Source organism: Schistocerca americana, chromosome 7 (genome assembly GCF_021461395.2).
Source record: "Schistocerca americana isolate TAMUIC-IGC-003095 chromosome 7, iqSchAmer2.1, whole genome shotgun sequence".
Taxonomy (NCBI): Eukaryota; Metazoa; Arthropoda; class Insecta; order Orthoptera; family Acrididae; genus Schistocerca; species Schistocerca americana.
In genome coordinates, this window is record NC_060125.1 from 634,860,144 (window position 1) to 634,887,957 (window position 27,814).

The window sequence follows — 27,814 nt, forward strand, 5'->3', positions numbered from 1 at the left end:
CTCACCTGCTTTTAGTATTTCATTTCCTAACCTTCTTCCCTCAGGATCGCTTGATTTAATTCGATGGCATTTCATTACCTCGGTTTTTCTTCTATTTGTTAATCTTGGGGCACTTTTTTGAAGACACAATCCGTTCCGTTCATCTGACACTCCTGGTCCTCTGCGGCCTCTGACAGAACTGGAAAGTCATCGGCAAATTTTGATGATAGTGAAACTTCCTGGCAGATTAAAACTGTGTGCCGGTCCCGAGACTCGAACTCGGGACCTTTGCCTTTCGCGGGCAAGTGCTCTACCGAGCGCACACTCCGCTGCAGAGTGAAAATCTCATTCTGGAAACATCCCCCAGGCTGTGGCCAAGCCATGTCTCCGCAGTATCCTTTCTTTCAGGAGTGCTAGTTCTGCAAGGTTCGCAGGAGAGCTTCAGTAAAGTTTGGAAGGTAGGAGACGAGGTACTGGCAGAAGTAAAGCTGTGAGTACGGAGCGTGAGTCGTGCTTGGGTAGCTCAGTTGGTAGAGCACTTGCCCGCGAAAGGCAAAAAGGTCCCGAGTTCGAGTCTCGGTCCGGCACACAGTTTTAATCTGCCGGGATGTTTCATATCAGCGCACACTCCGGTACAGAGTGAAAATTTCATTTTGATGATAGATTTTATTTCTTCTCACTGAACAATGATTTTCTTTCCAAAGTGACTCGTCGGTTTCCTTTATCGCTTGCTCCGTTTACCTACACATTGACTGACGTGAGAGACAGGCTGTTTGCTGGAAAACGCAGCAACTGTGAATCAGGGCGGTGGAGCTATGAATCGAACCCCGTCCCTCCCGCGCCTCGTCTGCCGTACTGCTCCACCCCTGAGGGCCGGCCGGTGAGCCGACAAGTGACCCCGGGGCGCAGACAGAGAATCACCGCCCCCCACAGCTCCGCCGAGGCCCGTATTTTTCCGGAATTGCGTTTCGGGCCGGGCGCTCCCCGCCGGCGCTTAGCCCGCTAGTAATCCACTTTGCGCCGCGCGGGGGCGGACAGAGGCACTGCGGACCAAAACTCGGCAGACGAGCGCGGCCGCGCAAGGATATTAAAACAATTGGATTTATCCCCGGCCAGCTGCGTCGTCTGTGCCGCGAAAATCAATACCGCGCGCCGGATGGGATGGGATGGTGAAGGGAGGAGGGGTAACCCGACCGAGCTGGCCCAATTTGAATATGGTAATTTGATTAACACCAGCCAGCCCGCGGAATAATTTAAATAAAAATTGTTCAAATTATTCATAAATATCCGCGTCGTTAGCTTCGTACCGCGGAGCGGTCGGACAACGAAATTGTGAAAAAAAAGGGAGAGGTGTATAATACACGGGGGAGGAGCGGGGGAGGAAAAAACCGCGCGTGTTGTGCAATGAATGTAACAAGCATTAATGTGCCGGCCGAGTGAGCGTCCAGAGCAGCCATTGTAGCCGGCGCGCCTCGCTGCCCCCGGCTGCCGCGCGCACGCCAGGAAAAGATTTTTTCCATAAAAAAAGGATCTAGCTCCCATATTCTGCGGTTTTTCGGTATTCAATGACGAGGCCTATTTATTCTTTTTTTTTCGTGGAATAAAATGAACGAGCAAATGCTTTAGTGCCGGCACTGCCATGTAACTTGCTGCCATGACGACGTTATCTGGCTCCCAGCTTTGCATCCTGTGCGGGGGTGGTGGCGTCCACTGGTCGGCGCGTTCTGCGAACCACCTTCACACGAAGCGTGCTTGCCGACGGCTCTCCGTGCCTTGTACCGTCGATTACTTTGCAGTGATGACACGGAGCAGATTACGGGGTAAATCCGTGGGCGGCGGCGACAGGAGAGGGCGCAGAGAAGAACAGACACGGAGCGCGATTGGAAAAGAAGCGCTTGAAGAATCTGTAAACATCCTTAGTATTGCACTACTGTCTGAAACTTGACCATGTTTTGGGAAATACAACAGTGGAAAGAGCGTTCACGAGCTCTGGCACTCTGGTCAAGACTTCCCAACGAACCACATCTGTGCTGTCTGTAAGGGCAGCAAGCAGGTTCCGCTTTGCCTACGGACGTGACTCGACGACGAAAATAGCTGCATTACAACCGCAGTGTATCACACACAGGAAGTGGAAGGAAAGTTTGTGTCGTCATTCGAGAAGAAGTCTCATTATCATTCGTTACGAGAAGTTTGTAATCGCAGTATACTTGACATTGATTTGTTAATCTTAGAACATATTCTGAGCTCAATAATGAGGATTTTCGGATAGGGTGACCACCTAGACGCCAACCAGTGCTGATTCCGAAAACAACTCGCACTTTCCTCGCATGACGTACTGGGAGGTTGGGATCAAGGAAATCAGGTAGATAAAGTGTTTCTTGATTTCCTGAAAACATTTGACTCGGTAGCAAATCTGCGGTTATTTTCAAAAGTACTGTCATATGGGCAATTAAGAGATATTTGCAATGGACTAAGGACTTTTTGATAAGGAGGGCGCCGCATGTTATTTTGGATGGAGAGTCTTCGACAGATGTAGAAAAACCTCGGGTGTGCCCGAGTGAAGTATGTTGGGTCCCTTGCTCTTTATGTTGTATATTAATGAGCTTACGGACAGTATTAATGACAATCTCACACTTTTTGCTGATGACGCAGTTATCAGTAGTGGAGTACTGTCCGAAAGAAGACATGTAAATATTGAGTCACATCTTGATAAGGTTTCAAAGTGGTGCGAAGACTGGCAACTTGCTTCAAATGTTCAAAAATGTGAAATCATGCACTTCACAAAAGGAAAAATAACGTAGTATCCTATGACTATTATATTAATGAATCACAGTTGGAATTGGCCAACTCCTACAAATATGTACTTGTACAGTTTGCAGAGATATGAAATGGGATGATATATACGCTCTGTCGTGGGTATAGCAGCTGGTGGGCTTCGGTTTGTTGGTAGAATACTGGGAAAGTGCAATCACTCTACAAGGGAGATTGCTTACAAATCACTTATGCGACCCATTCTAGAATACTGGTCAAGTGTATTTGACCCATACCAAATAAGACCAGAGGATATGGAACGTATACAAAGAAGAGCTGCACAAAGGCTCACGGGTTTGTTTGACCCGTGGGAGAGTGTCACAGAGATACTGAAGTGGCAGACTCGTGAAGATAGAATCCCGAGAAAGCCCGCTTAGAAAGGTTCAAGAACCGGGTTTTGAATGATTATTTCAGGAATGTAGCACACAAAAAAATGGTTCAATTGGCTCTGAGCACTATTCGACCTAACTTCTGAGGTCATCAGTCCCCTAGAACTTAGAAGTACTTAAACCTATCTAACCTAAGGACATCACACACATCCATGCCCGAGGCAGGATTCGAACCTGCGACCGTAGCCGTCGCGCTGTTCCAGACTGTAGCGCCTAGAACCGCTCGGCCACTCCAGCTGGCGAATGTAGCGCGCGCGCACACACACACACACACACACACACACACACACACACACACACACACACCGATGCTTTAGCTCACAGCGGTATCGCACAGAGGCATTTAAACAAACCTTAATAACTTGTACCCTCTGCCATTCACTTCACAGTTGTTTGCAGAGTATAGCTGGAGATGTAGAAATGTAATGCGATAATGGTGGCTTTGGGACTCTCGGTATGCAGACTACAATTGGACCGTTTGAGACGGGCAGATACGGACCACGCCACTGGCGAGCGTTAGCTGCGTCGCTAAGTGAGATTTCAGAGGTCGGAAGACGGTTCTGACAACGCAGGAAATGGTCGTGCATCACGACAAGGCCGACCTCAGTAATCACTCCACGTAGAAACATAATATGGCGGAAATACGTGATACTCGCAGTCAATTTGCAGCCGAGATTACAGAATTTCCAGCAGAGATTACTGTCGCCCCGAGAGTTGCTGATGTGCGATGCGAGAAACTGTGTACGATAGACGGAGAACAGTTGGCCTGTGTGCAGACTCGGCGCGTGTCCGTTTCCTGGATCTCCAGCATTAGACCGCGAAATACTCGTAACACTAGAAAATACGTTGTTCGTATATATATTTGTGTTCAGTTTCCATTTTCTTATGTAATGATATAACAGTCAGGCTACATATCACTTCAGATCTTCGCCGTCTAGTCGCGAGTTCTGTTCTTGTCTCGGCCACGGGTGCGTGCGTTTGTGTGTGTGTGTTTCAAATATTGAAAAGCAGCCAGCGTAGGTGGACAATCGGGTAGATGACTTGTAACAAATAGCGGCCGCTAATTGAGCCTTTGCAGTAAACACAGCCAGCAGAGTGTGCTGGTTCCGCACGCAGATAACCTTTACGGCCGGCCTTTTGCAGCGCTGCTGTTTGCTGTTCAGAGTGCCAAGCCGGGTTATCACGGCGGGCTGGTCTGATTGATGGACACTCGACTTTCCGCCGCAGATAAACAACTTGGAAAGGTCTCCTTGCGAAATTACATCTGTACTAATTGAATGACCAGGTCGACATATTAAAAAGCTCTCTTTCGGCCGAGAGATAACGTTATCGGGTAATCTTGTAAGAGGCGAGAAAAGCTTAACAAGACGGCAGATACACTGTCAAGTGTATTAAATGCGCTGCGCGAGTTGATGGCTTTCCAGAGAGATAGAGAGAGAGAACGCAGTGTTTCTTGTATGCGTCATTAGACAAGCAGAGGCAAAGACAACACGTTCCTGGCACATATTGGGTGATGCAATGTTGTTAGAAGTTTAGAAGTTATGTTTCTCACGTGTTTGTGCTCCATTTAACCATTTGATACAGAATGGCCAACCGATGTTCTGGCAGACATTCAGTTGTTACACAAGTCTCCCCGGTTAGTGAATGTCGACCACGTGTCGTAGAAGACAGCAGCGGGTGCTGTACGGGGTCTTCCTTTAATGTCGTAATGTCGACAACGAAGAATAGTCTCACGTTGGTAACAATTACTACAAATTAATCTTCGGCCATATAGTTGGTGAAAAGCTGTAGTCCGCTATTTGAAAAGACGTCGAACTATTTTAAAACAAGAGGCTTTCTACGTGATTCATTGCGCAAGTGCTTAGACTAATACGAGGGTCGTCCACAAAGTAAGTTCCGTTTCTATTTCTATCCGCGGCAGCGCTACGATCGCAGATCCGAGCTTGCACAGCAGTTATTCTGACTCGGGGAGAAGACATGTACGCCATTTTCAGATCGCTGCTGCCGACGTGTGCTTTGTAGTGCCTCTTTATAATGTCAGCCGTAATTGAAAATGCCACCGCCCGGCGCAATTTCTTAATGGTCTCGCAGTAACCATGTGCATTGATTGTTTGGCCTCGTGCCTCGGGCATGGATGTATGTGATGTCCTTAGGTTAGTTAGGTTTAAGTAGTTCTAAGTTCTAGGGGACTGATGACCTCAGAAGTTAAGTCCCATAGTGCTCAGAGTTATTAGAACCACTCAAACATGAAATACCATATCGTCTTTCTCCTTTGGCAACTTTCTGGTTAGATACTGTTAAATATAATTCTTCTCATTTACAAATCCTGCCGCAAAAGTTGCCAATTCCTATAAAACCTGGAATTTTAGGTGTTTCGAAAAAGCAAAGGTACTTTAAAGGTATGAAGACTGACTTCGAAACAAGTCGACAGATTCTATCCAATGAAGGAGTTAACGAAGGAAAGAAAGAAAGAAAGAAAGAAAGCGTTGCTTTTCCTTGAAATCTTCATTTCTTGCCCGTAGGTTTGAGGGAGCTATTATGAAGCTTTTCTCGACCACGCTGATTAGTTTTGAGATGCTTCACTTTTGTGCAGGACCCTAAGGTCGATGTAGTTTGCCAGCTTCTTTTGCTGGTTTTCAAGGTAGATACTTCAGTCCTGGCATTTGCCTGTGTGTGTGTGTGTGTGTGTGTGTGTGTGTGTGTGTGTGTGTGTGTGTGTGTGTGGCCGGACCACCTTCAAAACCCCACATGGGATTCGACAGTTGGTCTTGTCTTCTTTGATGTGTGATTACATAGTCCTTTCTTCCTCGTACACACAAATTACGTTCTGAAGTTCTCGTCACTCATGTAGATCATATTCTGCATTGTCCTATGTTGGGAAACAGTCAGTGTTGCATATCGTCCATTGGTGTTGTTCAGGCAGAGCATTTTTAAAATGTGTCGCTGTTGTGTAGAAAGAAGTAGTGAAGCTGCATTTGAGCTGCGCTAACCGGCCTGTCTGTGTCGCGATGTTGCACCGCACCCAGCAACCACAGAGGAGAGGCCATTTCTCGACGTCTCACTCGAGATGTTACCAGGAAATGCGCAGGCAGGTTGCCGTATGTTACAAGGTCGGGGCGATATGTACACGCAGTCTACCGACTGCCTCGTCACATCGGGTATGTTTGCTTCTTTGAACCTTCGTTAGCATACGATAAGGAGCCAGTAACCGACACAGCATAGAGAGAGAGAGAGAGAGAGAGAGAGATAAGCGCGGTGTCGTGTCGAGCATGCACTGTGTAGAGAGCTCACACCAAGGGCACACACACTGCACACACTACCGCGAAGCTCTTGATGTCGTAATAGAACTGATACTGGCAATTGCTGCTATTGTTCTTCGATGTAGAGAAAACACACTTTTTAACAAAATAAAAGTGTTCATCCTGTTCTCTCGGTACGGAGAGTGCATCAAAAGGAAAAGATGTTGGAACAGTAGGTTTTCCTCTAAACTACCATTTTCTGTCCTGGAATCAGAGTTGCTCCGTCTTTAAATCTCCCGTTCGTTGAAGAAACTTTCAAAGTGCATTGGACCTTCCCGGGGAATCATATCTCGACAAAGCAATGTTGATTACAGAGATGATAGATTTACACATCTTTTATAAGTAATGTGGAATATTCTGAGTATTAAGAGTTTATGTAACGACCTTCTATGCAGCATAATATACTTTTAGACTCCCTGTTGTATGCTTACAGTTGAAAACAAAAACTTAACAGTTCTTGGCGCACGAGACATAACTGTCACTATCTTATACATTTATCTCCTGTAATTGCTGTTGTGTGCTTCCTAAATTTTTAGAAATATCGATTGTTTCATTAGATTTCCTGAGGCACACGTGCGAAATACCACTAAAATTGTGGCAAAACTGATTCAGTATTATTCTGAGAACCCGACAAGTACTACGCTATCAAATGTGATATTTACGCCGTAAATACGTATTGAAAGAAGTCAACCATCTCCACGGATAAATAAAATTAAATAAACCTCTGCTTGTGCGCGTTGTATGACATGCGTCTCAGCATGATACGCATTAAGCAGGACCTCGAAATGGCCTTCATTGGTTAATATCTTCTATAGATACATGAAAGGAATGGGTGATACTGGATCTCAAAGACAGACGTGTTGGCAGCCTGTAATGTGATGACTGCGCCAGACCAGTGTATTCATTTTTTAATAATAGCCGTGAGAAGTAAATTGCTCTACGAATGTATTTTATCTGACAGTGTTTTCGGAACGGCTAATCGCCCTGCTTGGAGATTAGATAAGACGATGTTGAGAGGCAACAAAGCAGACACAGCGTGTTGCAATTGAACAGCCGCGAACATTCTTAAAAGTGTAGCAGTATTTCCATCGCCCACGTAATTTATGGCACGGTGCTCGAAACATTTACCAAAGATTCCAAAATGCCTTGGGTAGGTATTCTTCTAATGTGGTGAATGTTGTAATACACTACTGGCCATAAAAATTGTTACACCACGAAGATGACGTGCTACAGACGCGAAATTTAACTGACAGGAAGAAGATGCTGTGATATGGAAATGATTAGCTTTTCAGAGCATTCACAAAAGATTGGCGTCACATACAACGTGCTGACATGAGGAAAGTTTCCAACCGATTTCTCATACACAAACAGCAGTTGACCGGCGTTGCCTGGTGAAACGTTGTTGTGATGGCTCGTGTAAGGAGGAGAAATGCGTACCATCACGTTTCCGTCTTTGATAAAGGTCGGATTGTAGCCTACCGCGATTGCGGTTTATCGTATCGCGACATTGCTGCTCGCGTTGGTCGAGATCCAATGACTGTTAGCAGAATATGGAATCGGTGGGTTCAGGAGGGTAATACAGAACGCCGTGCTGGATCCCAACGGCCTCGTATCACTAGCAGTCGAGATGACAGGCATCTTATCCGAATGGCTGTAACGGATCGTGCAGCCACGTCTCGATCCCTAAGTCAACAGATGGGGACGTTTGCAAGACGACAACCATCTGCACGAACAGTTCGACGACGTTTGCAGAAGGATGGAGTATCAGCTCGGAGGCCACGGCTGCGGTTACCCTTGACGCTGCATCAGAGACAGGAGCGCTTGCGATGGTGTACTCAACGACGAACCTGGGTGTACGAATGGCAAAACGACATTTTTTCGGATGAATCCAGGTTCTGTTTACAGCATCATGATGGTCGCATCCGTGTTTGGCGACATCGCGGTGAACGCACTTCGGAAGCGTGTATTCGTCATCGCCATACTGGCGTATCACCCGGTGTCATGGTATGGGTTGCCATTGCTTACACGTCTTGGTCACCTCTTGTTCGCATTGATGGCACTTTGAACAGTGGACGTTACATTTCAGATGTGTTACGACCCGTGGCTCTACCCTTCATTCGATCCCTGCGTAACCCTACATTTCAGCAGGATAATGCACGACCGCATGTTGCAGGTCCTGTACGGGTCTTTCTGGATACAGAAAATGTTCGACTGCTCCCCTGCCCTGGCCAGCACATTCTCCAGATCTCTCTCCAATTGAAAACGTCTAGTCAATGGTGGCCGACCAACTGGCTCGTCACAATACGCCAGTCACTACTCTTGATGAACTGTGGTATCGTGCTGAAGCTGCATGGGCAGCTGTACCTGTACACACCACGCAAGCTCTGTTTGGCTCAATGCCCAGACGTATCGAGGCCGTTATTACGGCCACAGGTGGTTGTTCTGGGTACTGATTTCTCAGGACCTATGCACCCAAATTGCCTGAAAACGTAATCACATGTCAGTTCTAGTATAATATATTTGTGCAATGAATACCAGTTTATCACCTGCATTTCTTCTTGGTGTAGCAATTTTAACGCCAGCAGTGTATTCCTTTATTTGAATTGCCTATTTCAGATTATGTGACCATTTTTACGGTACCGTAAAGATCAGCTACTGCGATGGTACGGATGACAGAGAGAGATTGGAAGAAGAGTAAGGCTTAATGTCATTTGTTTTGGGACGTTTTAGTCATTTTCATCGCATTCGTGCATAGAAATTTTCCTAAGGGCGCTGATAAGCTCGCCGTACACACACACACACACGAGGGACGGTTCCAGGAGCAGCCTTCCGCGAATGCCGAGTCCCCGGCAGACGCGCGTGTTGGGTGGGACAGGCTGGCGCTCGGCTACTGTGCGGAGCTGCGGTTCTGCGCGGGGCGCCGGGCGCGCCGCAGAAACCGCAGCCGCAGCCGCGGCCTGGGCGCAAAACTGCCGCCGCTGCTGTGCAGGCGGCTGCCTGCCTGCACATTATCCCAGCGTAGGTGCGGCGGCCGGCACACACACTGAAACGCCTGGCGTGGCAAAGCGAGCACTGGCGGAACTTCATTCTTGTGAAACCGGCACGCCCTGCCAGTTCATGAGCAATACCACCAGGAATACTGATTGTCCCTCACGATGCAACACGACAGTCTTGGACGGTTTATTTTTTACTTTCCCTCTGTTGCGTAGGTTTTGTTCTGTCACCAAGTGAGCGTAAAAAAAAAGACAGGTTGGAAAGAGTAGTACCATCCCTGTATTTGGAAGATTTTTTTACTCTGTGTACAAATTTTGGCGTAGCAGTACGTGTCAGACGTTCTCATCGTAACAATTCCTCCCGGTCTTGGAATAAACTGTGAGGTGACAAGTCACGGCGTACCTCCTGATATCGTTGTCGCTTTTGCCCGACGTGGTGCCGTGGGCTCAACAAGTCCTGTGCAGAAATAGTGAGCAGTGCTGCGTCTATAGGCAGGTGTTGCCGATGCAGGATTTCGTGCACAAAATGACCTCTCGATCAAATCACCAAAATGTCCCGTAGGGCTCGTGTCGGACTACCTGGGCGGCCAGATCATTCGCTCGAATTCTCCAGAATGTTCCACAAACCAGTCTGGAACAACTGTGCCCCGGTGACGTGCCCCACTGCCACCCACAAAAATTCCATCGTTGTTTCGGCACGTGACATCTCTGACTGGCTCCAAATGGTCTCCAGACTTCCAGCCAATGATCGGTTCAGTCGGACCAGAGCACCACGTCCATTTCAAGCAGACGCGGCCCACACCGTTATGGAGCCGCCACCAGCTTGCACAGTCCCTTCTTGATAAATTTGGTCTGTGGTTTCCTGGGGACTGCACCACACTCGAACCCTACCATTACCGCTTACTAAATCGGGACTCATCTGACCAGGTCACAGTTTTCCAGTCGCCTAGGATCCAAATGATACGTCAAGAGCCCAGCAGAGGCGCTGCGGGCGATGTCGTCCTGTCAGCAAAGCCACTGCTGCCGTAGCCCATGTTGTTGTTGTGGTCTTCAGTCCTGAGACCGGTTTGATGCAGCTCTCCATGCTACTCTATCCTGTGCAAGCTTCTTCATCTCCCAGTGCCTACTGCAACCTACATCCTTCTGAATCTGCTTGCTGTATTCATCTCTTGGTCTCCCTCTACGATTTTTACCCTCCACACTGCCCTTCAATACTAAATTGGTGATCCCTTGATGCCTCAGAACATGTCCTACCAACCGATCCCTTCTTCTTGTCAAGTTGTGCCACGAACTCCTCTTCTCCCCAATTCTATTCAATACCTCCTCATTAGTTATGCGGTCTACCCATCTAATCTTCAGCATTCTTCTGTAGCACCACATTTCGAAAGCTTCTATTCTCTTCCTGTCCAAACTATTTATCGTCCACATTTCACTTCCATACATGGCTACACTCCATACAAATATTTTCAGAAACGACTTCCTGACACTTAAATCTATACTCGATGTTAACAAATTTCTCTTCTTCAGAAACGCTTTCCTTGCCATTGCCAGTCTACATTTTATATCCTCTCTATTTTGCTCCCCAGATAGCAAAACTCCTTTACTACTATAAGTGTCTCATTTCCTAATGTAATACCCTCAGCATCTCCCGACTTAATTCGACTACATTCCATTACCCTCGTTTTGCTTTTGTTGATGTTCATCTTATATCCTCCTTTCAAGACGCTATCCATTCCGTTCAACTGCTCTTCCAAGTCCTTTGCTGTCTCTGACAGAATTACAATGTCATCGGCGAACATCAAGGTTTTTATTTCTTCTCCATGGATTTTAATACCTACTCCGAATTTTTCTTTTGTTTCCTTCACTGCTTGCTCAATATACAGATTGAATAACATCGGGGAGAGGCTACAACCCTGTCTCACTCCCTTCCCAACCACTGCTTCCCTTTCATGCCCCTCGACTCTTATAAATGCCATCTGGTTTCTGTACAAATTGTAAATAGCCTTTCGTTACCTGTATTTTACTCCTGCCACCTTCAGAATCTGAAAGAGAGTATTCCAGTCAACATTGCCAAAAGCTTTCTCTAAGTCTACAAATGCTAGAAACTTAGGTTTGCCTCCCCTTCCCTTAATCTAGCTTCCAAGACACCACATTTCGCCGCACTGTCTTGGCAGATACGTACGTTATACGTCACACTGTCTGCTGTTAAATGACGCAGTTTGTTAGCACTGACAGCTCTACGCAAACGCCGCTGCTCTCGGTCATTGAGTGAAAGACCATCGGCCACTGTGTTGTCTATGGTGAGAGATAATGTCTGAAATCTGGTATACTCGGCACACTCTTGGTACTGTCGATCTCGGACTACTGAATTCCCCAACGATTTCCGAAACGGAATGTCCCATGTGTCTAGCTCAACTACCATTCCGCGTTCAAAGTCTGACAAGTCTTCCCATAGTGCGGCCGTAACACGTCGGACACCTTTTCACATGAGCCGTCTGAGTACAAATGACAGCTCCGCCTTTGCACTGCCCTTTCATACCTTTTGTATGCGATACTACCGCGATTTGTATATGTACATAGCGCTATCCCATTACGCTTGTTACCTCAGTGTACATAGCCCTGAGGGCCCGTCACTGCATGCCTCTATACGACTCACATACTTCACCACTGAGTCCTGGAAGAGAAAACTATCCACTAACAGTACCACGAACGCATGGAACTGAGAGTACTGGAGTAAGAACCGCAGTTACGGTACGGTATACCACGTAAAGTTACTGAATTTCCGTGCGGGACCTTTTCGTAATGTTAAGTGTTATTACGACAGATTATGAACGAAGCCTCAGACGCTGTAGTCTAGAACGCGGAAGAAACTGGAGGCAACAGTATCGGGGGCATTACGCCGCAGACACCATTGCAGTGATGGCCACTATATTCATTGGCCACATCAGAAAGGTTTTGATGTATTAATTACTCAATAACGAACGACAAGCGGCCTAGTGTGCTGTATCAAGTTGCTCAACAAGCTGGTCTGACGGCATCGTAAAGTAATCTAGAGTAACAGTTACGCAGGATATGTTATTGCCACGGAAAGGCATGATCGCTTGTGGTACGGAATAGTCTGATTTGCGCATAAGAATGCGAGGTAGCATACCGGATGTTAGGTGCGTGGAAAACTCCCGTCTGATAGGACTAGAGCCGGCTGTGTATGGACCGGTGACTAGGCAGGTGATTTTATTTGTCCTGATAATGCCCTCTTAGGTAAACACCGTTCATCATCTGGTTACACGGCAGTCTTCAAACATTCGTTCAATGCTCCGTTCATGTACGTCATTGCTCTTCTGTCCCACACCTTGAGCAGTTCCTGTGGAAAAGTTGGGTCAGTCTTAGGGCAGAACGGCTGTATCGTCTTCTGTAGTGATCCACACCGGCAATGTACTTAACTCTCTCGCCGAAGAAATCGCCCCGCGGAAATGTAAGTTCTTACCAAGGAACCCGATACTGTTCTTACACAATAAGATGGTACGAGTTAGCAAATCTACACGGACCGCTTTCAGTTACACGAAAACAAGCAGAACTGACAGTTTGCTATTATCAAAGGAATCGCTGCCGTCTGTATGTAGATCCATTATCAGACAATTCGTATGAACGTAGGAACGGGGTTTGAACGTAACCAGATGTAGGGTCCAGAAAGTAAGCTCCTCCCATTGCAGTGGCTTTCGGTCCCCAGTCTTTCTTCCAGAATCACCTCGTTTGTTGTTGCAAAGTCGACTGAGTCTTACCAAGTTTTCCTCTGTTCAAATAGATTCGTCATACTTGCAGCTCTGTGTTGTTCTGACACGAATAACTGAGATTCCATAACAATAACTGATCCATTTTAGTATTTTACTAATTGACCTGTCACCACTGCACCAATAACCATTTGTGGATAAAACTGGCTTCGATCGGTTCTGCTGTGTCGATGGAATTAAAAATATTGTAGACAATGAGTACGTTGTAATACATACCGTTTAAGGAGGTATAGCAATTAGTTATTTATGACGGTACTTGATGATGACTTAAAATAAACGGAAATATAAAAACGTGTTACAAATTTGGTTTAATCATAAACCATATGTCGCTGAAGACTGATAGGTGGCTGAATTTAATGCTGACAACGAGATAAGATAATGTTTGATGACGATGAACCTGTGACCCAGCTAGGTCGTGGAAGTAAAATACGAACAGGACGAATATAATCAAATACATTGTAGCGTCGATAACAGTGCTACGAAAGGTGCCGTGTCGATCACTGCACTACCTCGGATTATTTTGTTCAGGTATGAGGCAATATTAGAGTTATTTCGCTGTCATTTCAAATAATTGATCGAAACTAACGACTTCTATGATCAGGATGACTAAGTCATAACATGTTTGCTCGTTTCTGAAATACCGCTGATGAAAGAGTGATGTATTTGCAACAGTCGACAACGACTGTGACTTGAGCCACACTCCACTATTTTTTTTTTTTTCCACTTGATTGTCCTTGCTAGAAAAATCGAAGCGGAGCTTGAGGAAGAAACTGAGGACGGCTTTGTTTTGTTGCAGGGCCCGCCTCAACCGGCGCAGCCCTTCAAGTTCACCGTCGCAGAGTCGTGCGACAGGATAAAGGAAGAATTCAACTTCCTGCAGGCCCAGTACCACAAGTGAGTATAGCAGCTCCCGTTAAGACGTTCAGTCCAAGTTCTTCCAGCTGTACTTTCTCACGCTTATACTTCTCGCAGGAATTAGATTCCCGTATCTGAACAGTTGTAGCCATAAAGAAAAGACTCTTAATGTGGTTAATATCTTGCCGCAACATTAGTTATTATCTGTAGCATATTAAGAATAAAGAGGAAGTTGTTCCTAATGTTTCTAAATTAAAACGTTCCAAAGAACTACGGAAATGTAATATTTTGTAGCCTGTAAAAGGCACTCTTACTGTTCAATGAAAAGCAATAATTTCCACTATTTATCAAGAGTAGAAGTCTCTTCTATTGAGACTTATAAAATCTCAAAGAAATACTTTCCCTTAAGTATTTCATTGCGTGAACGTGGTATGTTTTACGCTATTTTTACAGACTACTGTTGTATTTGCGACTATTGTGCTCTGCAACGAAAACTGTGCTTAAATGTTTATACCATTTTCTCATTCATGAACCTAACTGATTGCATTTTGCTTTTGACAGTGTATGCCCGTTGATGTATGAACATTGTTGTCATTTTTCTGTTGCAGCTAAGTGAAACCAAATTACTAATTTTGTTCTGTTTGTTGGTCACAATTGAATTACTGTGTGTTTGCACTTGATGCTAAACAGTCATACGACGACAGGTAGACTCTGTTGCTGTATACCGTGACCAAGCGAAGTGTGCGTTTTGAGGGTGGCGCTGTTTCGTGTCCGGGAGGTAACTAGACGAAGCCACTCAGAGTTAGTGAAGACAAATGTTTAGAAGTGGAGAGACGGCATCGGCTTAGCGCCACGTGCAGTTGTTGGCGTATTGCGCACCCGTCATTCCAGTCACACACTTCACCTGGTCGAACTTTAGGTTATCTTTATAGAGACATCTCATTCTCAGTCTGCAGACGTCGTGTCATCTTCACTACCTATGCCACATTCTTAGTTTCGGGTCGTATTAAATGTAGTAATTGCGTCACGAGTAGTAACTCGGACTGAAATAAGAGTGTGCCTATTTGTTTGAGTGAAGTACTCTTATCGTAACTCCTTATTACCATAACGCGTGAACTATTTTAAATACAAAATGAAAATTTCTCTCTGCAGTGGAGTGTCCGCTGATATCCTGGCTGGTAAAAGCTGTGTGCCGGACCGATACATTTGCCTTTCGCGGGCTAGTGCTCTACCAACTTTTTTTTGTGTTTAGTCGTTGCGGACGTCACGTAACATCCGTTCAAGTTCGTTGTTGATCCTTTAACTCAGTTTTTTATTGCAGAGGCCAACCAGCTCTCTGACCGAACACGCTGAGCTACCAAAGCACGACTCACGACCCGTCATCAAAGCTCCACTTCCTCCAGTCTATTTAAAATACACTTTGATACGTTTCTATTTGCCATAGAAAGAAGTGAGAAGATGACACGACGTAAGTATGTCTTGCTTCGTTTTGTGGCAATATTTTTTTCATCAGACCCTACATGCAATACGGCTGTGACAAGAAACGGGAAAAGAGGTATTGTTGCCCGAAATAACAGGTACAGGCCGGGACACAATATGCAGATAATCCGTGGTTAAACATGAGTTTATTCACTGATAAACATAAAAGTTGTTTCCGTAAAATATGGATGTCGAGCACAAAACGAAGCAGGCAGGACACTGGCGGTCGCACTAATGAATGACTTCTTTTTTACAGCATTCAGGAATCTCATTAGGCGTGCGCTCGCACTCCAGTGGTCAGTTAGGGGCAGGCCTGCCGATCGTTAGCCGGTGTGGTGGAGAAATGAGACTGCTGAAATCCGGACATTGAGCGTTGTCGTGTGGGGCAACGAGAATGGAAGTTTCCTTGCAGTAAGACATAATCTGCTGTGAAAGCCAAAGAACTGTTGTCAGCATTATCACATATTTTGGCTCGTATCAGAGGACTGTCACACGTGCGCGACTTGTCTCGAATAAACGGAAACATGCTCTATAGTAGGCTGTAATGCGATGTTTGTTTAATCGTGCGATTAGCTAATTTCGACTAAGGGTCATGGTCAAACACATTTGCAGCGTGTGTATTTGATGTGTCTTTCAAATCACTCCAATTATAATTAAAAACTAGCCATATTTTCTGGAACCGCGGGACCGCTACGGTCGCAGGTTCGAATCCTGCCTCGGGCATGGATGTGTGTGATGTCCTTAGGTTAGTTAAGTTTAAGTAGTTCTAAGTTCTAGGGGACTGATGACCTCAGATGTCAAGTCCCATAGTGCTCAGAGCCATAGCCATATTCCGTCATTTTACGAAAGTATCCACACTACAGTGATACCTTTTAAGATAGTATTCTGATTTTGCTGAGCGTACAAGTACTTCCTAAAGTGACGGAATATGGCTACTTTTTACTTATAATTAGAGTGATTTGAAAAAGGCGTAAAATACAGATGTTAAAAATTTGGTTGACAATGACGCTTAGTCGAAATTAGCTTGTCGCACAATTAAATGAACGTCACATTAGAGCCTACAACCGACCGAGTTTACGTTTATTAAGCATCTGGACGCCGTGGTCCCCCAGATACTAAATTTGAAGGACTTGGCGCTGAGATAGCGCAGTCGCCTTCGCGGCCGCTAGTGCTGTCAGGAGCCGAAATAGTGTTTCCACAGTCCAAATCGTAACACTCTCGCCGTCCGACGGTTATTTTCTTTTGAACGTCGCTGCAATTTCGACCCTTTAGCCATTTTCGAGTGAGTAATCGTCTTGTGGTAATCAGGCGCATTGCGTGTCTTCACACACGTCGAGAGGATCATAAGCAACATGTCACCTCAAAGCGGTATCGCCGACGCCACTTGAAATGATGAACCAATCCAGCGTTAGCTTCAGATCCGAGGCCCGGCACAGCTGTTGGCAAATTTCGTCGCAGACACCATATTTCTCACAAAGCGATCGTAATATGGTCAATGTTGAGTTGGCCTGGTGGTGTTTCGGAGGTAACGCTGGTTCGACCTGTAGAAGGCGTCGGCTGGTGTTAGCCGTACGGCCAGATGTTGCCTGTGATGATCTCGACAAGCGTTACAGCACGCAGTGTAATTAATTACAATTGCATTACAACGATTTACTCGAAACGTGGCTGTAGAACCGGAATTGGAAATAGTGCCCAAAAGGAAATGTTTTGGTGTAGCCACTTGTACACGGTAGGCCTCTGATAATGCCTCGGCACGGGCTGCTGGCGGCTGCTCACTGGAGTGCGAGGGCTCCCCACCTGGAGGGCTCGCCTTCAAAGCCCCGCCGGCGCACGGCTCGCTGCGCCCCTCCGCCTCTGAGCCGCCAGACGAGGCGTGACCCCTCCCTCAACTTCAGATGTTCCTCTGTCCCACCCTTCTTACAAGGCAAACCCCCCTCAGATGTAAGGGATAGCCCGTCAAAACCTGAACACAGATCAAGCATGAAAACAGGAAGGAAAAAGCGAAACAGGAAAAAAAGCAAAATAGAACCAGTGAGCGGTCCGAGAACAGAAGTGTAATAAGGAGCAGCGTGACACAGCAACGGCGTCGTGAATAGGTGGTCACGGTCTTGGACTACCAAGCAGTCGAATCCGTGTTCAAAACTCACTCGTACAATTGATTTTTTTTTTCACACCATTATGTACTGTCAGTCTGGTCACTGAAATGCTTCTCTTTCTGTAGTCTTTGCAGTTGTCATACTATATATTGGTTATAGAATATGAATCACGTGGTAGGAACACGTTACCGTCGCAAGTAAATGTGACGTAATAGTCAGAGCAGGCGAGGTACCATCTCGCAGAGATGAAAACAACAGAGAGGTGTGAACTACGTTACAACAAAGGAATTCAACAGTCGAGACTTCCAAAGCAGAAAGCAACTTCTTAAAAACACGTGTTTTGACAGAGGACAGAGAAACGATTGCGTTCATTTGTTGCAGTTTACGTGACAAAATATTATGTCTTCGTCATTTCCTTGGGAGAGATCATTCACATTCACAGGAACACACATATCGGGCAAGGAGGCATCTCTCTCTCACCTACCGGTCGTACATAATAGGTGCGTCGGTTAGAGATTACTATCATATGACACACGTACTGTCACTAATGTCGTGTTTTACGGTAGATGATTCGGTTGACTTGTTGCCTTGTCACCAAACTTTGTGGTTCCCATTCCCTTTCGGCTGCTAATATAGTACTTGTGTAGAATCAACTGTCTTTATAGGTCCGTACCTTACACCTCACTGTTGCAAACGGGCGTTACACTACGACACAGACACAAATTCGAGTAAAGCGAACAGCGAAAAATAGAAAAAAAATATGGGACGAGATAGGTTTGCACACGAGTCGCCCGCTTGGGTGTCCAACACCGTTACCATGTAACTACGAAGCACTTGTCTTTGCGCCTGCTATATATTGCACTTGTTATTCTTAGTTTGTTCACTGTTTGTATTTTGCTTGTTTTTCGCAGTCCAGTACAACTTCTTCCCATTTTTCATGTGTTACCTGTGTCCAGTTTTTGACAGGCTGTCCATTGCGCCCTCTAACCACTAACTCTGAGGGGGTGTTTCCCTTGTTGGAAAGAAAACGTCGCCACACACTTAACATTTCCAGTAATTGCGATGTTCTCACTACGGTCTACTGCCGCATTTTCCTGTACAGTGGTAAATGATTCGTATATCTTCAGATCTGTCAAAACAAATAAGACGAGCCAAGTTTGCTCGTAAATAACTGATGTGAAACATAGGATAAATAACATAGTGTCTGCGATACCCACTTCACACTGACTTGGCAAATGTCATGGCGTACCCCACGCCACCTGCGCCAGCTGAACTTGTATAGGAGACCTTTTGAGAAGAGTTCCTGCAAATGATTTGTGTGGCATGCCACGTCGACGTGAGCTGACGCCGTTCGAACGTGCTGTGGTCGTCGGTGCCCACGGATGGGTAATTTTGATTTCGGAAGATGTTCAGGAATTGGGCCCGCGGTGTATGATGATTGGTTGAAGGGGGATGTCACGGTCCACAACAGGCGAATTAGCCGCCGTCGAACCGCCCTCGATGACCGTGACCGGCGACGTCTGAGTTGGATCCTCAGTAGTGACAGAAGGGCAACAGTGCAACAAATCACGGTTCAGTTCAACAGAGGACGTGCTAGACACGGCTTCCAGTGGGCAATCCTTTGGAATGTGAATAGCCGGCGCTGCGCACGGGTGTCACCGTTAACCCAGTTATCGAACACAACGGCTTGCGTGTGTCACCAGTCAATACGGATGGACAGTGGAACAGTGGCGTAACGTGATTTGGTGGGACGTATGGTGCTTTCAACTGCACCGTGCTGGTCGCAAGCACGGCGTGTGGCGCGGACCACACGAGTCTGTGGATCCCGCCTGCCAGTAAGGTGTGGGGCGTCTGTTGCGGTCTGGGTTTACTTTTCGTGGACCCCTAGTTGTTCTGGAAGGGACTTCGAATGGTCCGCGGTATTGTGAGCGTTTCGGGGACCATCTCCACCCACCTTTGTGCTTCCAGCACGCTAACTGTCCTGCGGTGTTTCGAGATGCTAACGCGCCGCCACGTCGCCCGGGAATGGGTCCATGATCATGCAGCGGAGGTCCAAAGACTGAGACGGCCGCTCTGGAACTCAGATTTGAACCTCATCGAGCGTATCTGGGATGTCGGGGAAGGCAGGCTCCGTGCCGTGGGCCCTACACCAACTATCGGATCAGAATTGGCTGCCGCTCTGCAAACGATTTGGCGCCGGCTGCTTCCAGAGGAGTACCAGGGACTTGTAGACTCGCTTCCGTGGCGTCTCACCGCATTCCGTAGAAACCGGAGGAGGCCCTACGCGATATTACTTGCCTATTCCGTGACATTTGCTAAGTCAGTGCAGTTAGACTCTAATTAAAAAAATTACAATAATAATTCAGTTGTCGTGAATTTATCTCAGACTGACATCTTGACAAGCTTCCGTAACATTTTAGTATTATGTAAATAAACATCTAAAACAAAATTCATCGCGCCTATTGTTTAGATACGTGTTGCACCTTGATAAATATCTTCGTAGTGCATTATATAAGAGTAGAAGCGCGTAACTTTTTCATCGTAAACAGCTTTTGCTTAGTTAAAGATAAATGGTATTTTTAACCTAGGCGAATAGTGAGCAAGGACTTCATAGATAGTACTGTAGTACTTCTCTGCACCAGAGTAGCACATCTGTACGAGATACATTCCGTGAAATAACACTCTTGTGAGTCTGACAAGAATTACTTAACAAAAATACGTAGAATGTCGTTCGAAAGGTGCCTTGCACAGAAGATCACTCCACACTCATCGGGAACTAGAGCGACCTGGACAAGCAATATGTGATGTTTACGCTACTCTTGGTGTACAGTGTCGTAATCTTCCGGGTGACACGTCATTCAAACAACACGAGAATCTCTACATTCGATGTACTTTTATTCCGTAACTTGTTAGACCTAAGAAAGCAATTAAGTCGCTGATTTTTATTTCGTGCAGGTGTGTTATTCTGGGCCAATTAAAAAGCCATAGGTCCACTTACAGAAGTGTGCGCTTGTACCTCAGTGATTAACCAAGTTACAAACACGAGTTGCTCTTGATTCATAAGCTGTTGGTGATTACCTGTCTCAGTGAAGAGACATGACAAATTCCTCTAACGTGTCAAGAAGCTACTTGAGATGAAAGTTAGGCATCTCATCTAGGATATACATGCTTCATCGATGTGATGAGTTTAGTTCGAGAGCAGTTAGACACGTGTCATTTGTGAACCGCCTCTGCGATCTACTCGGTGTTACTGGCTTCCAGATCCTTGATACTGAAAGCCTTTCAACTAGGTTGACAACAAAATATCATTCGCAGGACAGTCCGTTTTCAGCAATGTACAGGCTTAACAAACTTTGCTTCTGAAACAGAGAAATAATTTTTTTGTAGTCATTGGTTGAAAAACTGGTTCGACGCCTTACTCCATTTCTTTTTCTATACCATCATCGTAACTCCCACACGAATTGTACACAGTCATCGGTGCTATTTTCTTCCCCATGTCCCTGCTGTTGTCCACGTTCGATACTGACTTTCACCTTCGGAACGTACGACGCAGATCACGTTCTGGAAGCCTGACACCATCTCTGATTAGTTATGTGCGGCTGCCCTCCCTAATCTCTCCCCATTGTTAGCACAATACTGAGAAACTGCTGTCAGAATAGACATAACACGCCACTTTCACGTAGTTTTCATGCGTGTATTTTCAACTATACAAGGCAAATTGGCGGCACATTCAGAGGAGCACTGTAACATCCCTTTCCTCGTTCCTTGACTATTTCCGTCCCCGATGCGCAGCGAGCCGGCGTTCGCTGTGTGGGCGGTGGGTGCTCCTGGAGAACTGAAAGACTACAACTGGGCATTATCAGAAACTTCCGCCAATGTCACCCACTTACGGCGGCAGACCGGTGTCCTCCAACCGGATTCTGTGTGGATTCGGTGCGGCTCAGTTTGGAATATTGAAACGGAAAAAGGAGAAAAAAATGGGAAATTTAACGAGTGTATGGTCGCATGGGTTTTGCACAGCTTCACTCATTGGAAGTTAACAGTAACCTTCCACGCAGAATGGCGTCCGGGCACGAACAAGTACGTATCAGATGCTCGTGTGCTCTGAGAATCGTCAGGTACTTTTCCTCTAGCGTTTCGGGAGATGTATTCAATTTCATTGTTATAATATGTATATAGTGTAAACCCAAACAAATACTTGATCGGGAATTTCACGTGTATTTCATTCGCTACAGGCAAACAGTTTTGGTTGTCATAAAGAAACAAAATTTTGTTTCAAATCTAATTTTGTCTGTATGTACTGGATGAAGTGGCGATAAACTGTTCTGCTGTGAAATTCAGTTCAAGATGTATTTATTGATAGTGAGAGCAAAACACGAACAACAGTCAATATTTCCAGCAGCCACCGAGAAAGACCTGTGCTGTCATCTTGCGTCTACATTCGTGCGGTATTCTTGTCCAGTCGCTACTGCATGTACAGATTGTTCTTCGTGTTTCGCAGCCTCCGTAAAAAAATATTATTGGACTCAGCATCGCACAGGATTTGTCCTCTATCGGCCTGTTGAACGTACGGGCAAAATTTCGCTTGTAACGTAGTTGAATGTGCAATGGCAACCTAGAGGATACGGCACACGCCACGAGCAGTCTTTGTCCGCCATGACGCTCCAGAAGAAAGGCACGCGACGATACGAGGGAGGTTGGAAGCTGGCCGCTCTGCCGCCGTATTTGAGGCCTATTTTGCTCTGCCGATTTCTCCACAGCGACGACGGGCCAGCAGCGCAGAGACTGGATGTAATGTTAAACGTTGTGTTTCATGACCTGCAGCCTTAAGCTGGAGTGCGAGAAGCTGGCGAGCGAGAAGATCGAGATCCAGCGGCACTACGTCATGGTGAGTCCGCTGCTTCTGTGTGTGTGTGTGTGTGTGTGTGTGTTTGTGTGTGTTGCGGCGCGGCGGCGGCGGGGGCGGCCTTCCTGGGGCGACTGCAGCGCACTAACAGCCAGCAGCAAGTACACGCACGAGGCATATCAGGCGTCTAATTCCTCTCTTCTGCCAACCTCTTCATCTTCAGAGTAGCACTTGCAACCTACGTCCTAAGTTATTTCCTAGATGTACTCAAATCTCTGTCTTCTTTTACAGCTCCCTGTAGTACCAGGGAAGTCATTCCCTGACGTCTTAACAGATGTCCTATCGTCCTGTCCCTTCTCCTTGTCAGTGTTCTCCACAGACACCTTTCCTCTCCCATCCTGCGCAGAACCTCCTCATTCCTTACCTTATCAGTCCACCTAATTTTCAACATTCGACTATAGCACCACATTTCAAACGCTCCGGTTATCTTCTGTTGCGGTTTTCCCACAATCCGTGTCTCGCTACCACATAATTCTGTGGTCCAAACGTACATTCTCAGAAATTACTTCCTCAAATTAAGGCCTATGTTCGATACTAATAGACTTCTCTTGGCCAGGAATACCGTTTTTGTCAGTGCTAGTCTGCTTTTGATGTCCTCCTTGCCCCGTCAGCCATTGGTTATTTTGCTCTTATGTAGTAGAATTCCTTAACTTCATCTACTTAGTTCTCACCAACCCTGATATTACGTTTCTCGCTGTTCTCATTTATGTTATTTATCATTACTTTCGTCTATCTTAGATTTATTCTCAATCCTTATTCTGTACTCATTAGACGCTTCATTCCATTCATCAGATCACGTAATTCTTCTCTTTCGCTCAGGATAGCCATGTCATCAGCGAATCGTATGATTTTTATCCTTTCACCCTGAATTTTTATCTCACTCCTGAACCTTTCTTTTATTGCCATCGTTCTCTCTTCGATGTACAGATTGAACAGTAGGGAGCGAAAGGCACATCCCTGTCTTATACCGTTTTTAATCAGAGCACTTCGTTCTTGATCGTGCACTCTTATTAGTCTCTAATGGCTCTTGTACTTACCGTATATAACCTTTCTCTCCCTAAAGCTTACCGCTATTTTTTTCAGAATTTTGAACATCTTGGACCATTTTACGCTGTCATGACTTACGGGATCCATTTCGGCCAAAGACGGAGGTGAACGTGTAGATATCAGAAGCTTAAACGTTGCAAGTAATGTCCCTTACGCAGTTTGTCGCGCCATTATAGAATCCTGCGTCACATATTCTTCAGACCCATCTGTCTTGGGGCTGATCACCACCACTGCCAGCACGTTGACGCGACATTCCTGCCTCTTCCCATCGTCCCTCCGACTGTTTCCTGTTGTCCATCTTCCTCCAATCGTAGTCTTAATATCCAGTTTTGCTTTAGGCATCCTTGCCTGTTCCAATTTCAGGTACCCTGCAGCTGATGTGGAAATCTGTTTCTTTTACCTTGAGGTGTACTTTTGTATGTTAATGATGGTATTCGTTCATCTGGCATTCTTTGAATGTATTCGTGCCATTTCATTCTTTGCTCCTCTGTTTTCAAATGTGTGCTTTTGATGCCCAGTTCATCCCAGTTTTCACTATTCATTGACCTATGAGTTTGTAACCAGCCTAGTGATCTTAGGACTCCCATCTCTGCTGTTTCAGTTCTCCGTTGACTGGGGATTGCTATCACATTATAAAATTGTAGTACTGTCTCTTCACCAACTTTCCGAGAAATGTGGGATTTATATACTTCCTACCAACTGATTAAATTTTTGCAATTTTTGTTCTTGGTCATTGGCTGTAATACGAAATCTCACATACCACATATTTAAGTGAATTCATTTGTCCAAGTGGTCTACCGTAAATTGTTACTTTTGCTCTGAAATGCTGCTTACCGTGTAGTGCCACTATCTTAGTTTTCTTATATATTGTCATATTATAATCATTTACTACTTCGTATAATGACCATACTGCCCTCTATAATTTATCTTCAGAGTCTGCTAATATTATTTGATCATCTGCAAATAGGAGTGTATTTATAAGTTCATTGTTAAGCTTATAACGGTGCACTACTTCATTCTGCCGCGCCTCTACGCCGTCGTCTGTGTATATTAATGTGGGTGATCAAGGACACACTTGGCTGACTCCTTGAGAGATGGTTTCGCGTAAACGGACTTGGATGTTTTGCTTCCATTTTGTTGTCTATATTCGTACTTTGAATTGCTTGTTATGAAGCATATTTAATAATAATTCCGCAAGGGAGCTAGTCTTCCCTTGGGGTGCATTAACACAGCCTTTAGTTCTTCCTTTGATAGATCAACAAGCTCGTCAGTCACAGCATTTTTCACATTTTCCTAATCACCTGTCCATAAACTTTGGATATGGAAGTAACTGGTCACTTACTTTCTAAAATAGGCTTAACTTGAGCCATCTTTGTTTCATCTTTATTATTTCAGCATCTCGTGGGCCTTAGTTTGTTGTCGGTGTAGATCATGCTCCATTTCAGAAAATTTTTCCCAGCTTCCTTGTTCTATTTTTCTTGTCTCTTCCGTCTGCGTAGCCAGCTTGTTGCTTTACACAAAGTCCAGAACATTGCCTTCTTGGTGTAAACCCTCATATTTTACCGTGCGGGCGACCACGTATCGGCCCAGGACTAAACAAGGATTACCTTAATTTTACAATGGTAGACCAGCCACAAGTCGCATAAAACTTGTAGTTGTATGCGACTTGTAGCTCGTGTACCATTTCAATTTCTAACGGTCGCTGTTCCCCCTCGCTAAAGATTACCTTCCCCCGCGTGCCGTGTCAGCAGCGAAAGCTGTATGCAGAAGGAGAAATGCAGTTGGTGGCCCACTTGGTGCGTTTCGTGTTTGCGGCCGGCAGCATAAATATTGACGAGACAACATGGCGCGTGGGCTGCCCCAGCCTGTGGACCACAGCCGCCGCCGCCGCCGCCGCCGCGGTTTTCAGAGCCCTGTTTTCTTGTCGCCGAGCTGTTGACGCGCGTGTACCGCAGCTGCATGCCCCGCTTGTTTGCCTTTTCTCCTGTGTACCCGCCCGCTCTAACACACAAAGAAAACACCAGCATGGCCAGTTTCCTTTTTTTTGTTTCTCATGCCTGCCCTGGTGGCTGCGTTGCTTTACTTTCAGTGTGAAATTGGAGTGTGACAAATTAGCCGCGGAGAAAACAGAAATGCAAAGGCATTACGTGATGGTGAGTGAGTGGAGGACGTAAACTAACCACGCCGGAGGGGTATGTGACGCATGCCGGGAACTGCTTGGTGCTGGGGGCTTGGCGCCTGCTTTTAACGCCTTGTGCTGCTCCGCGGGGCTGTTGTGAGTAGACCTAGCTCTTCCAAGGCGGCAGCTCTTGCCGCTTCTTCTCGGGGACTAGGGTCTTGCGTTACTGATCAGTAGATAGTCATCTCCAGTGCTGTACAAGTCCTGTCTCTCTCTCTCTCTCTCTCACCGAGCGAGGTGGCGCAGTGGTTAGACACTGGACTCGCATTCGGAAGGACGACGGTTCAATCCCGCGTCCGGCCATCCTGATTTAGGTTTTCCGTGATTTCCCTAAATCAATCCAGGCAAATGCCGGGATGGTTCCTTTGAAAGGGCACGGCCGACTTCCTTCCCCATCCTTCCCTAATCCGATGAGACCGATGACCACGCTGTCTGGTCTCCTTCCCCAAAACCAACCAACCATCTCTCTCTCTCTCTCTCTCTCTCTCTCTCTCTCTCTCTCTCTCTCTCTCTCTCTCTCTCTCTCCACTCTGTTCTTTCATTACGCTTTCGTTTTGCAAATACTACTGACTCGCGTCTGTTGGTCGTGTAACCCCGCAAAGTGCTGGTAGCGGATGGGGCACCTCGCTCACAATCGAGACCACTAACTGGACATGTCGGAAACGCGTCACGAGTATAAAGGACCGTTTGACACGGATGTGGAATAGTAAGACTGATCCCATGTGCGAAAAGAGGCCTCAGGTCCAGTGAAAGTCGAGCGAAAGCCTATGCTTCCACTAAGCGTAACACAACCATCAGCTTCCCTTTTTTTTCGTTTTATCGTTCATGCGTAAAAACGTAAAGGCTCCGACAACTCCAGTGCTGGTTTGAACGCCACACGAATCACTGGAAGAGGTGGAAGAAATAAGTGATAAAAAACGTAGAAACGTCCTGTAGATCAAGCTGGCACATATGTGGCATAGTAGCAAACCAGTGCTTAACAATATTGGTTAAAAACAGTCTTGGTTGCAATTTTTTTATTTTTCAGCGACGCGTTTCGCCTTATTTAGGCATCTTCAGGTTATCTTTTCTAGATGGATGCGAGAGGCACCGAGATCTGCATAACGCGTTCCCGTTCACAGGAGCGAGTAAAAAATGTAATAGGCATGGAAGCTTAGAATGGTCTAAGAAATTTTCTGACGTGTTAACCACGCACACGACGTAACCATCGAATTGGGTCCCAGTGGTTCGCTCAGTCTTACAACACGCATTACAGAACTTCCCCGAATTCTCGGATATGCTGTTCGGTTAACTCGTATCAATTCAGTGTCCATATGTTTTAGAACCCCTTCGACGCACTGAAGAACATCAAAATGTGGCTTGAAATACGACTCACTTGCTTGTTGTTTTAGTAGTTCACGATGGCGACTCTCATATTTGGAAAAATGTATTCCCGGCTTTAGCTGCTGTTAAAATACCTTCTTTACACAACCAATTCCAGTCTAAACCTCGAATTGTGCACGGTGTATCGTAAATTACGTCGTGAATCTATAACAGTATGTAATTTGTGGCTTCATCACCTGCCAATAATTTTATATTTCACCTAACACGATGCTGTGAATACTTCTGTGAACCTGATGACGGTTAGACGACCGGAACTGGTCGTGTGAAGGATTTTACCAGCAGCTCAATGGGTTAATCGTATGTTTAGAAATCCATTAGCAGACACTGCGGTTTAGATTGAGGACAGACGATTCGGATAGCGGGATGAATCGGACGTGATACACACAGTCGGGTCTCCTCCTTCCTTGGGTTGCCTCAAGTTCGTAGACTACTGGGACTCGTGACTGGCTTTGACCTCTGAGTCTCCTTTCCTGGAATAAAGAAATAAACAAAAGCAGCGAGCTGTCAGCTTCTGCTCTGCGCGCAGCAGACCGTGAAGTGGCACTCGATACGTCCATGTTGGGTAACGGAGTGAGCAGTCCGGCCGTGGTGTGGGGAGAAGGAGCGCCTC

At 46.0% G+C, this 27,814-nt stretch overlaps 1 protein-coding gene across 2 annotated transcripts in view; it reads left to right on the plus strand.

The window, feature by feature from the left end:
- LOC124622635 (transducin-like enhancer protein 4) overlaps positions 1-27,814 on the plus strand; it is a 461,107-nt gene that overhangs the window by 86,974 nt on the left and 346,319 nt on the right. For both annotated transcript variants that reach the window (XM_047148412.1, XM_047148413.1), the window contains exons 2-3: positions 14,056-14,153; positions 22,514-22,577. In XM_047148412.1, the coding sequence (XP_047004368.1) occupies positions 14,056-14,153; positions 22,514-22,577 (162 nt within the window). The remainder of the gene's footprint in view (positions 1-14,055; positions 14,154-22,513; positions 22,578-27,814) is intronic.